The 12,762-nt window shown below is 37.6% G+C and overlaps 1 protein-coding gene across 1 annotated transcript in view; it reads right to left on the reverse strand.

The window, feature by feature from the left end:
* Positions 1 to 208: 208 nt before the first annotated feature.
* COL12A1 (collagen, type XII, alpha 1) overlaps positions 209 to 12,762 on the reverse strand; it is an 88,819-nt gene continuing 76,265 nt past the window's right edge. The window contains exons 59-64 of the mRNA XM_009697683.1: positions 7,612 to 7,647; positions 7,435 to 7,501; positions 5,654 to 5,842; positions 4,490 to 4,558; positions 3,262 to 3,432; positions 209 to 685 (exon numbers count right to left, since the gene is read on the reverse strand). Coding sequence (XP_009695985.1) covers positions 504 to 685; positions 3,262 to 3,432; positions 4,490 to 4,558; positions 5,654 to 5,842; positions 7,435 to 7,501; positions 7,612 to 7,647 — 714 coding nt within the window. The 3' untranslated portion in view covers positions 209 to 503. The remainder of the gene's footprint in view (positions 686 to 3,261; positions 3,433 to 4,489; positions 4,559 to 5,653; positions 5,843 to 7,434; positions 7,502 to 7,611; positions 7,648 to 12,762) is intronic.

A 12,762-nucleotide genomic window follows, 5' to 3' on the forward strand; every position in this document is an offset into this window, starting at 1 on the left:
CAATGATATTGGAAGAAGAGGGAAATTTTTGTTTCTTTCTCTTTTAACTAGATAATGCAGACCTGTGATCTGACTGAACTGCAAACATGCATTTGAAAAAGAAGAAAAATGTAGAGCTAAAGTAGACAGTCCTTAGAAAATGTGCAGCAGCTCTGTGCTTATTTTTGTTTTGGTTTTTTGGTTTTCTTCTTTTTATTTATTTGTTTTTACATTATTTTAATGAAAAGGCAGCACTGGGATAACTGAATGCACATATTAACCTGTACGCAGCCACTATAAGCAAAAGTATTTTACAAGCGTTTCCAGAGCAATACGAACTCTCTAGGTACACCATTGCTATCCCCACATAAGCAAGATACAAAACAGGGGTGCGTCTGATATGAAAAGACCAGAAAGCTGTATTGCAAAAGAAATGATGCGCCCTCCCTGTGTGTCTCTGCAAATGCAAGCATAGCAAAAACAAAAACCACCAACCACAAAAACCAAAACAAGACACAGATCTCTTATGGCTTTGTTTTTGCTTGTCTTGACAGTGATCTTTTCCAGCGCATGTGCTCAGGGTATTCTGGTGAATGCATTTCAACTCCATAGTCCTCATACTCGTCCTCTCTCCTTTCTGACTCCATAGGTACTATAAAGGGTTCACCTTCAGGTTGATAGGGTCCACTTTCAGGCACGTATGGTTCTGGTTGAAAATAGTTGTCCGATTGAACATAATAGTTATCGCATGTCTTTGAATCCACAAACACAATGAAAGTTAGTGTGTCTACATAACGTTAGTCCAATCTTATTTCCATATAATAAATATATAAATTAATAGTTCACTGGGGGTATATTTCAGTTTTGTTCATGAATACTTTTTGGCAGTAAAATAATAAAAAGTTTAAAATTCATTTTGAAAGGCTTTGTATTTATAATACATAAAACATTGCAGAAAGAGTCTTAAATTATGTAAGGGACCAATTATTGTAAAACTAAAAAAAAAAAACCCACAAAACCCCAAAGCAAATCAAATATTATTTTACAGCTACTTCAGTAAATTCAAGCACTGGATTTTATTTTAAATCGCGTAATTAGTAGAAGACATGGGGCAGGTAAAATGAACAGGTGGGTTGGGCATATACTAATTTTCTCTGAGAATGGAAAAGTAAGCGTAGACATAACTATCACCAGCGGCAATATACAGTACATGTCATTTTCTCGTGCTGTTCCTCGTAACAAACCGAGTTACAGCTGGTGCTTCAGGAACACCAAAAACTACAGCAAAACAGAAGAAAAATAATTATAAAACTTTGGTATTTATAACTGCAGTTACAGAATCCAACAAGATTACATATAAAAAAAGGCACATGCCCCGATTCAGACATGTTGGTAACAAGCAACAGACAGGTAGGTTTCATAAGTTGTTATTCCGGCATATAGCAAGCAGCAGCAGGCTTTTATGCAAAAGCATCACGTAGAGTTGTTAACAGATTTTAGTGGATACAGTCCCATACAAATCATTTACAAGCCACAATTAGTTTACTATGTACACAAGTCATTTCTCATTTACCAGGTTAAATCTGTCTCTTCTAACGGCATTACCTTTGCTGGTTAGTAGTTTTATAAGCCTCCTTCATCACTGAGGCTTTTGATGGTCTGGGTCTTTTTTTAAAAAAGAAAGACTGTCTATTTTATTATTGAAATGCAACAGGACAAATCATTTACAAGCCACAATTAGTTTACTATGTACACAAGTCATTTCTCATTTACCAGGTTAAATCTGTCTCTTCTAACGGCATTACCTTTGCTGGTTAGTAGTTTTATAAGCCTCCTTCATCACTGAGGCTTTTGATGGTCTGGGTCTTTTTTTAAAAAAGAAAGACTGTCTATTTTATTATTGAAATGCAACAGGCTTAATGAATTAACATCACTGTCCTTTATCTCATTCACGAGTTGTGTTAGTAAAAAGAATCTCCCCATTCTATGAGGCCAACATGGTTCAAAAACCATATCCGTGGTGAAATATCCATACGGACTCATTTTCTAATAAGCACGTGCGCAAACATCTCAGAAACAGGATTTTCATGTATTCAAACTGTAAGCAGCACTGGCGACTTAGAAAATGTGTTAGCCGAAACCTGAAATAGGTCAAAGATGATGTTAGTCTTTTAAAAAGTCCATCTGATGTGCAAAAACATACTTTCATCCAACTAAATACATAACAGTTAAGTCATAGGCATATATTTATATATGTATACATAGCTGCTTACTAGAGAGGAGAACACTGCTGAATCACAGGTACAATTTGCTTGCTTTTTCATTTAAATAAGAATTTTGTGCGAGATCTGCATAACCACCTGGGTCTTTAACCAGCAGCACCAAGTCTGCAAGTGTGTACATATATATATATATCTCTCTTCTCTTTTCTTTTTTTTTTTTCTTTTCATGGGTACATGCACAATACACTAACAGCAAATCATATCCGATAGTAGTATCACATACACTAATTTTGAGATGTTGCAATGCATACATATTAATTTGTTAACAATACTGTGGTCCTGCAGGATCCCCATGTTAAAATATATTAGAATCTTTCCAGTCAGGAATTGATGGCCGCTGCGACCCTTTATTTTGATTCCAGAAGCAGCCTACTGTTTTGAGCTACATCACAGAGTGGAAGGCTGATATGACCCACGGCTAATCAGAGACTCCATGGTGTTTAACTTGGTAGAAATTGTAGGACAGTGGTGTTTTTCAGTTGTCTGCACTGTATCACCGAATGGATTTCCTTTGTGGAAAATTTTTATTTCAGGTATCAATTTTGTATAAATAATCCTGGCATTGCTCAAAAAGAGAGACACGGAAATTGCCAACCACAGCATTCTTTTTATTTTTCAAGAGAAACATGGAGAATTCAACCTTGTTCTGAAGACGGTTGGAAGGGGTGGGGATGGAGGGGAAAAAGAAGAAGAAGAAAATGGTCACTTAAATCCTATGAGCAACATTATCAACTACTAACCGTCTACATTCAAAAAAAAAAGACTAAAATACTTAGTTACTACTTCCTATTTAAAGCAAACCATACATAACATCAAGTAAACCTGCATCAAAGTCCAAATGACTGCTCATACACCTGCACACTACAATGAGGCAGGCCTGCTCTTTGCAACCATTTTCTCCTGATTCAGGCTAGCAGGACTGTCTCATGTAAAGCAGCTCAGTACGAATAGCCCCATCTCTGAAGGCTATTTAAGGCAAGTTAAATTGTTCATAACCTACCTGGGAATCCTTGGCCATTGTAAGGGATGCTAGCACACTGGGATGAATCACAATATCCTGGTGGCCCTGGGGGACCTCGAATACCCGCATTTCCAGGACGACCTGGTGGCCCTGGTGGTCCTCGTGATCCTGTGGAGCCTGGTGGACCAGTTCTAGATTCTCCTTGTGGACCTAATTTTAGAATTGAAAGGTTGGGAGGTTGTTTTCTTTAAGAGTTAGCTTGATAAAACAGCTAACATTACTGCTGTCTAGACTATACAGACTAGGATCTGTCTTTGGTGAGAAAACACTTGCACTTTGTTGCTATACGGGGGTCAACAGCAAGAAAAACAAAAGAAAACTAGAAATATGACTCATCATTAGCTGCTTCCCTGTGTGTGGCTTATTTAAGGATTTATTCACAGAAACTGATTTAGTAAGGTTTGAGCCAAGTAAGAAACATCAATGAATTCTCTGGTTTATTTCCCCTCTGTGTAAGATATGAAGATCTCAAGGGAAACTACTAGATTAGACAAGCACACTGGATTTCAATTAAAATATAGGAGTACATTAATTCTGCTACCCTGTAGCCTCAGGATAGATGAGGTAATGTTTGTTTTGGAACTGGTCTTATTATGGTTAGCAGAAAAGTAAAGCTTCAAGTAACTGGGGCTAGAATTCGCTGTAAGCATCTTATGGGTCCTGTAATGAGAAACCATGTTTAGCCCAGTAAACTACAAGCAGAAACAAATGATGCAGCTGATTTCTGTCAAGGCATCAGTGAACAAAATTGCATGATACAAAGACCAAAACCAATGGTCAAATCGTCTGACTCTATCATCTGGTAACTCTACACGTGGGAATATTTTGTAGTCCGGGGACAATTTGAAGTTCTGTAATCACAAGTAAAAAATTGAACTAGATACTGCAAAAATATCATCTGATAACACTTATGAAAATATCCATCAAGTACTTGGACACTGTATTCTTATTAAATACGTTTTCACACAAGCAAGCATGCCAGATGAGTAGATTACAAGATAAAGATAAATACCTATTAGCCACATCCAAAAATCTTTCTAAATTGCCCTTTTTTGTAGAGGTTTCCAGTAAACTCTAATACACGTCAAAAACATGAAGCGGATGGAGTAAAGCACATTCATTGACCATATGTAGCCTGGTTCCTTATGAAGAAATGTTGTCTTTTTCCCCTACCTTTCTGTAATCTGATAAAACAAGAAATATTTACCAGGAGGTCCCGGCAAACCTCGTGGTCCTTGAGATCCAGTCCCTCTTTCACCTTTCTCTCCAGGCATTCCTACAGAATAGAGGAAAAAAAAAAAAAAATACAAAACCAAAACCAAAAACACAAACAAAAAAAAAAAGCAAAGGAAGGAGACCACATCAACAAATATTTCTTCATGCTTTCTCATGGATATTAATATTTAGTTCCCATTATTTAACATAACAAGGCTGGTCAAATCTTATTTTGTACAGAAGCCCAAATGTGCATTTGGGAAAATAATTTGGATGTAAATATACTAACCTAAAAATAAAGTAGGATGCAGAGGTAATTTAGTGTGAATAAACCTCCTCAAACACAGAAAAGTCTTTGAGATACTTAAAACACCACAGAACCTTTTCAAGCTTGCATACTTCAGCTATAAAGGATGCTTTACGCTTTCTAAGAAACAGTTATGATGAAATAAGTTTAAGAAATAGCAGAATTCAGAAATTCATTTTTCCTTGATTTTCTTCTACTCTTTAAAAAAGACTACACTGAAATATATGCTAGAAAACACAGCACTGAGTCTATGCTACAGTAGAGTAGCTGGAATAAGCAAAGGCCACACCATAGTACAGTACAGACACTCCATGTCATTGCAGTGATTCAAGGTAGCCACAAAACAGGTTTACCCATATGCTCAAACTCAGTTCAGAGTTGCAGTACTCTGAGGGAGGGAAGCAAAGAGCCAAGGATGTAGACCTAATTCTTTCAACTCCTAGTTTTTATTCTTGGTAATGACTCATTTTCTCTCTTAATCAGAGTTCTGTTCTGCAAAGAGGTGTGTTGCTCTGAATAGCCTTTCAAGAAGTAGCTGTTTAGTGCCAGAAGAGTTCTGAGAACATTCACTCTCCTGGGATATCCGGTGGAAGCTTGAGACAGCAGCCAAAATGTTGCACCAACTTGTGTTTCATGAAACATGAGCAAGGGAGAGACAGAGGAAAGCACTGATGTAATTAACCTTGTCCTCCAGAACATCAGTGCCCCTCAGGCAACCTAACTGACCTACCAGGCTACTGCTAGGTGTGGGCTTCCTAGTCTGAAATGGTAAGGGGATCAGACTGCTTCTCTGGCAGCCTCTGCACTATGCCCACTGTGAAATATATAGCTGCCTTGGAATTTACTCACCTCTTTCACCGGGTGGTCCTTGGACGCCAGGAGGTCCTGGGAACCCTGGTCTTCCTCCAGGTCCAGGCTCTCCTCTTGATCCAGCAGCTCCTGGGGGACCAGGTGGTCCTGGTGGCCCTGGCTGGTTACGGTTTGAATAATAATCATTCGGGATTTGATTCAGCATTTGATTGAACCGGCTCATTTGACCTTCAAAAGGAAGGAAAAATGGTCCAATAAACCATGTGAAATGAGTGAAAGTCTTTTATCAGAGCGGTAAGGAATAACAAGTTATCTCTCTTCATTAAATCCTGTCCTTGTTTGCATTCAATAAATTAGTGGTGAACTAGTACAGATGAACTAGGAAGCTTTAAGATGAATGTTAAGAAGGCTGAACATAAATGGAGGAGGGAGGGAAGAAAGGCAAGAAGGATTCTAGAAGACAATAGCATTAACAAAAATTAATTTTAAAGCAATTAAAGTAACAATATAAGCATTTTTTTACAACACACTTGCTCTCAGTTCTAATTAGAGGTTGTTTTCACTCTGAAGAACAGAAAGGACTTGTTACACTTCTAAAAGTGGAATATCACATTTCTCTGTACTTTCAGAGCTCTGAAGCTACCATAAACACTGTACAAATTATCCGTGTGTAGAGCTAGCAGCACACAGTCTATGAAGTCGTTTTCTTAAGCCTGCAGGATGCGTAGGCTTGTGTCTATATACCTTCTGCACACAGGCAAATTCTGTTTCCAAAACAAAAGCAACAGCATTGTGAAACTATGCAGAAAGGAGCCCTTCATGTGGGGCCACCTCTAGCCCCACCTGAGTAGTGTAATGTGCCAGTCCTAGCATAACCCTGAAGAGATGAGCTGAATATGAAAAAAATAAGGCAGGGATGTTCAAAAAAGAGATGCTAATAGATCTCAGATAACACATCCTTATTCACAAGCCTAATACATTCGTGAACATACTTTCACTCCTGTGCAATGGCTAACTAATAGACATCTTTTAAATAGCAGCCATCACAGACATTTTAAAGGACATACTGTCCTCCTCCCTGTACACAAGGACTCTTAATGATCCAAAAGATACATCTGTTTACCTCAATCAGCACTTACCCTTGTTACAGAAACAATATTAAGAACAATTTATGGGCATATTTGTCTCTGTCCTCCTCGGCAGGTCTGCTGATAGCAAAAGCACTGCCTCGGGGACAGAGAGAAAGCCTCTGTAGAGAACACTTCCATGGGCAGCAGAGCTGCGCTGTGTGGCAGCAGAGGACTGAAATTCAATTTGGAGTCCTTCTCCGAATAAATATCATTTTTACTTGCATAGCACAGCTGATTCTGTGCACAGTTTTTACCCAACACTCATCTCTCTTTTCCTGTCAGCAAAGTACCTGCAGTAAGCATCCTTTTTCTCACTGATTCCATCCTCCTGAAGATAAGATATGTTTAATGCAAAAACATATACCGATGTTATGACAAAGATTAAGTAATTTTGGACCAGTCTGACAAAAGGAAAGTCATCTTCCTTGTACAGAGCATTAGACTTGCATGTGTATTTCCAAAAGTCACAGATTAGTTCATGATCAAGCTAGCCATCTGGATCTGGCAAAAATTTAGTGCTACATTTTTTTCCACCAAATCATTGGCATTGGACAGCTATCGGATCACTCAAGCTCTTGCTATGCTCTGTGGTCAGCATTCCTCACCTTAAATTTAAATAATTGTTTTCTCTTTTAACAAATGAAGTACTAAATTACTAGTATGAGAAACGAAGCAAGCAACACTGTTTACCATTTATCAGTTGTTCACAAACTTGTCTTGCAACTGCTCGCATCATGTTCTGAGAAGCAATGTCACCCTAAATAATCAAAACCAAAACAAGTGTTTTATTAGCAAGTGTCTGTGCTTTTAAAGACACAATGTTTAATTAAAAAAATCTGAGAAAAACCAACTTTAAAGCAGACTTACTCTGTCACCTTTTTCTCCCTTCATTCCAGGTGCACCCTAAAATAAATACAGTAAAAATAAAACTGAAGGATTATGTTATTCCACATACAGGCTTGAGACATGCAATTATGCAATTCTAGAAAACATCTCGACTCCTTCGAAAAGACAGACATGGTCCTCCTTAAACTTTTCATTTCAGAGATGTTAAAGTAGGTGCCAGAAAAGTCTGGACAAGCAATGGTCTTTTGTGTATGACCAAACACACTGACAGATGCAGAAGAAAAAGATCTGAAGGAAAAAGTCAAACTAGGGCCAAAGAAAACGACGTATTCTGACACCGCGCCCACACTGGCAGTTTGAAAGTTGAATTTCTAGCATTACATTTCTGTAAATGGTGAATGGTCTTGTATAAGTTATATATGACTGCTTAATTTTAAGTCTTAAGCCAGCTTATCATTAAAGAAGGTAAGCTAGGAAGAATAACACTATCTAGGAAGATTAGCTGTCTCCTTGAACCCACAAGAAACAGACCCTGTGTTAAGCAAAAAAGTGCTATGCAGAGATGACACATAAGATGGAGAGAGATGCCATTAAGTGCTTATTCTATTTATAATAACAGCTTCCCTGCTCATTCTCAACCATTTCTAGTCTTACAATAGTCTCCTAGAAGTCTTAGCTTGAGCTGCTTTATAATTATTGACATTTGCCAAGAGCTAACTTTTGTCTAACAGCAATTTCCATTTGCTTTTGAATACTCTAGTGGGGTTGTGGGTTTTTTGGTTTTCAAGAATACTATGTAAGAAGCCAACCAGAAGGACTGATTCTAATTTTTATATATAGATATATATAGATACATGTGTGTGCGTGCGTACGTGTGTGTGTTTGTGTGTCTATGGCTGGAAAAGCATCAGGTATACTGTAAAGATGTTTTTTAATGTTGAACTGGAGATATGTACTCACAATCTACTCTGCAAACAAAATTTTGTCTATGCACCTCACACAACATTTTGAGATTTTAGCCTTATGTTTGCATTCCACTGCTAGCAAAGAAAAGCACCAAGAGAGGGCAAACCATACATTCCAAAGAAAATATAATTACAGTGCTTGGTATTATGGATTTTTAAAGATTTTCATAATAGACAGCAATGATCTCAGAAGGATGTTTATAACTTGCTTTGGTCTATTTGACATGATTTTGGCCACAGTAAAAATTGCAGATGCCCATTTAAAATAAGCAGAAAATTAGATTCACAGTCATTTGGTTTAGCCACTAGGGTTCCCTTTGAAAAATCTAAACATCTGCAAAGTGCTTTAAAATTATTCTTTTAATTTTGACATCAAAATAAAAAAAAAAAAAAAAAAAAAAAAAAAAAAAAAAAAAAAAAAGAACACAAAATTGCGTTTACCACAAGACCTGCTTAGGAAGCCGTCATGAATAGCCCTTCCAATGCTCTTGAATACTCACTGTGACAAATGCCACATGTGTGCCAAAATCCAGGGCAGCACAAACAAAACTTTGGCCAAAACTATGGCTCCTGAAGTGGCCAGTGTGAGTTTTACATGTGACTTCAGTGGATGTAGAGTTAGGTCACAGCTGAGTCCTTCTAAAAACCTGCTGTAAATTCACCTGCCAGAATGAGTTCAAAGAGCAAAGGAGCTTAGTTAAGCAAAAAGGGGCTACCATGAGTTCAAATAGATTTTCACTTGTAGCTTAAATTACTATTTGAACATAAGGCATATTTCAAAGGTGGAAGATCAGTTTGGTCATCTGCTGCTCTGCATGGCACTCCACATAGTTACACATATATCCCAAGTATTACTGCTTTTTACATTGTAGTATTTCTTTAAGGAGCCTGTTTATCACCATTAACAAAGCAAAGGCTAAGTGTGGGCCGCAGCTGTTTTTCATAACATTCCTACAGCACCCGCAATTAATTTCAACAACACGAGACAACAAATCATTCCACTGAGGTCACAGTGGATACAATGCAAATGCAGTGGCACTGTTTCATAGACTTCTATCAAGGTTTTGGCCAAACAAATGCCCATGGCATATGTTGGAGTGTGAATTTAGTATGCTATCTGAGCTTCTCTGCAGCACTGTTGCATACACTTACCCCACGATATGCCACAGAAAATATGAAGCAGCTCATACATCATTGAATTAAGTAGTTGGCATATGGTACATTTGCATCATGCATAACAGATCATTCATGCAAAACTAATTGTATAGACTCAAATGAAAGGTTTAGAATGGTGACACCATACGTGTGCCACTGGAATAAATTATGCCACCAATGAGACAGTTACTAGTATGTACACAATATACCCATCAAACTGATGAATATACTCTCCCTTCTGTCCTTCACTCTTTCATCTATATCTTTTCTTACTCTGTGAAGCCCACAGGGAAAAGGCCTGTCTCAGTTTTAGCTTAGCACAGCCACATGCTGAAACAGACCATGGACTTGTAAAATGCCATAACATAAATAAACTATAACAATTAAAACCATTAGGAAAATATTACATTTCTATCTGTCATTCTCTAATAATTAACATTGTGGTAAATGCTGATGTACTGAAGCTCTAAGAGAGATGTCATTTGACTCTCAATTCAACAGACATTAACATCTCAGTCATAAACTATCATACATATCTGAAATATCCATTGAATAGAATTGCAGGTTTTTCACTTGCACTAGTCTATAACATATTAACAAATTATTTGGTGCTTCTCTTTCTGTTTGAAACTTGGCAATTTTTGCTATTTTCTGAAAGCATATTCTTTTAAAATTATCTGCTGAGTATGCATTTGTAATAACTGCTCATTGTATTCTCATTCTTTCTAAGGCTTTCATAGTACAACCCCATATTGTTTTGATCAGAATCAAATCATGCAGTAAGTCTTCTTGTTTATTCACTAGGTAAGTGCAAGCATTAGAAACCAAATTTCTGGTCTACTATCCCAGTAATATTCTAATAATTACTTAAAATGCCATGTTCCAAAGAATCCACTTGCTAGAGCATTCATAGACCAGAACTATACACAGAAGAGAAAAAAATGAAGCAAACTTAAAATGTTCAAATCCTATATACTGTTTCTGGAAATATTTTTGCTGACTGGTCAAGAAAAATTCTTCAGGCTGTCATCAGCCACAAGCCACGTTGGTAGGACAGGAAGGTGCTCTGGTACCAAAAGCACAACATTGCTCCAAAGCATTGCCAGCAAAAGTCCCCAGCTAGAAAAATGCTAAGGCCATTCCTTAATTATAAGTGTTACACAGTCAATTTTACAATTCATTGAAATCAAATGAGCCTCACTCTTCAATTTGTGACCTTGCAAAGATACACTGATTCAGTCTTATGATTGGAAATCTATAGGCTATTCTGAATTAATTTTAAAATTTGAAGATCAGAGGCTGACTGGCTATGTTAACAACAAAGTTCATTTTCCACCTGGATATTTTAGAAATATGATTTCCAAAAAATAATTACAACTGCAATTACTGAGTTGCTATTTGCATCTTCCTCCCATTTGGTTATATTCTTAAGTTTCAGTTTATTTTCTTTTGATAGACAAAAAAGTGCAATTTACCCAGCTGCTTGCCAGTATTTTGAGAGCAGCAGCTGCTGCTGACATTCTGGTTTGTTGATATCCTGCAATGAGGGAGTCACTTGGGGTCAGTGTGAGGAAAAGCTAGTTTATGCTGCATATGGGATTTTTTTGAGCTGTGGGATGAAGGTTGGGGCTGCAGCAAAGTTCTACAGCTGAAGGAGGACAAAACAAAGGAAGTTTTGCTATTTTTACTTTAAAAGATAATGCCCTCAATTGTTTTCCCCAAAAGAATGTTTGCTCCCCACAAGAACCACCAGTTCATTGCTCCCAAAGCAGCATCTTTTTGAGACTTCATCTAGGATGTCTGCATAGACAGATGCAAGATGGCACGTGGCAGCAGCGAATGGAAAATACTCAAAAACTGCATGTAACTTACATCAAACATCTCCCTTATGTGATCAGGATTACCCTCTAAGGGTTTTCACAGTCTATTTGGTCCTGGAGGCATCAGTCTAATAACACCTTCTATATAAAACATAAGTGGGACCTTCTAAACCAACAAAGTCATACTCTGTTGCCACAGAGACTGTTTTATAAGCAAGACAGCTCTACCTTAAGATGATTTAGTCTGCCTACCCATCCATTACCATTTTAACTCTCATACCTATAAAACAACAGTACTGGAATTTTTCTTCTCTGATAGTCCAAGATCTTCTATTTCCCATTGCACTTATGCACAGAAAACATACCCGTTTCTTCCTGAGCCAATAGTCTCTTTTAGCTTAATGACTCTTTCTTACCCTTGCTGATTGTTACCCTATGATATATGTATGGATTCTGCACCAAATTCTCGCTCTCTGTTTGACAAGACAGACAGAAGACAGATATTTTAGCCTCCTCTAGGATAGCCAGTGCTCAATTCTCAATAGATTACTGACTCATTTCTGTTCTTACTGTTCCTTTTTCGGTCATTTTTTTACTACACTGAAAAAACACCTAAGTTTCTCTTGGAAGTACTTATAAGCAGATTAAAAAGTCAAATTTCCTATTTCCAGGAAAATTCAGTTGACACTTCAAGTATCGACTTGTTCTAGGATAAGTACACATTGAGGTAGAGAAATGTTTACAGTCACATTTGTGGTGTGGTCTGCCTCAGCTTAGCACATTAGTGGTATTTAACACATCAGGAAAGAACTCAAATTGACTGCATTCACTAGGAAAGTCTTCGCAACACCAAGGCTCCTCATAATTTGCACGTAACTGTGTATCTTTTGCCTGGGGTGTAATGTTCTTTGCTTTGTAGAGGTCTTTCATCTGACCTGCGCTGCATAGTACCAGCAATACAGACTGTTCAGGTAGAAATAAAAATGGCAGGATCTGGTTGAAAATTATTTACTCCTTGTATTACCAGAGGCAATGTGAAGCCTCATTATCTTTCTCCAGGTCAGAAAGTTACAAATTCAGGCAGGCCTGAGCTATGATTCATGACACTGCAAGTTGCATTTGGCTGTCAGGCTGCACCTTTGGCAATTCTAATAACTGGACACAAAGGAAAGCGTTGAAATTCTGTCCATCAGCAGTCTGATAAAACATCTGTGCAAGGTGCAAGCCAGAAT

Source organism: Cariama cristata, unplaced genomic scaffold (genome assembly GCF_000690535.1).
Source record: "Cariama cristata isolate BGI_N322 unplaced genomic scaffold, ASM69053v1 scaffold423, whole genome shotgun sequence".
Lineage (NCBI taxonomy): Eukaryota > Metazoa > Chordata > Aves > Cariamiformes > Cariamidae > Cariama > Cariama cristata.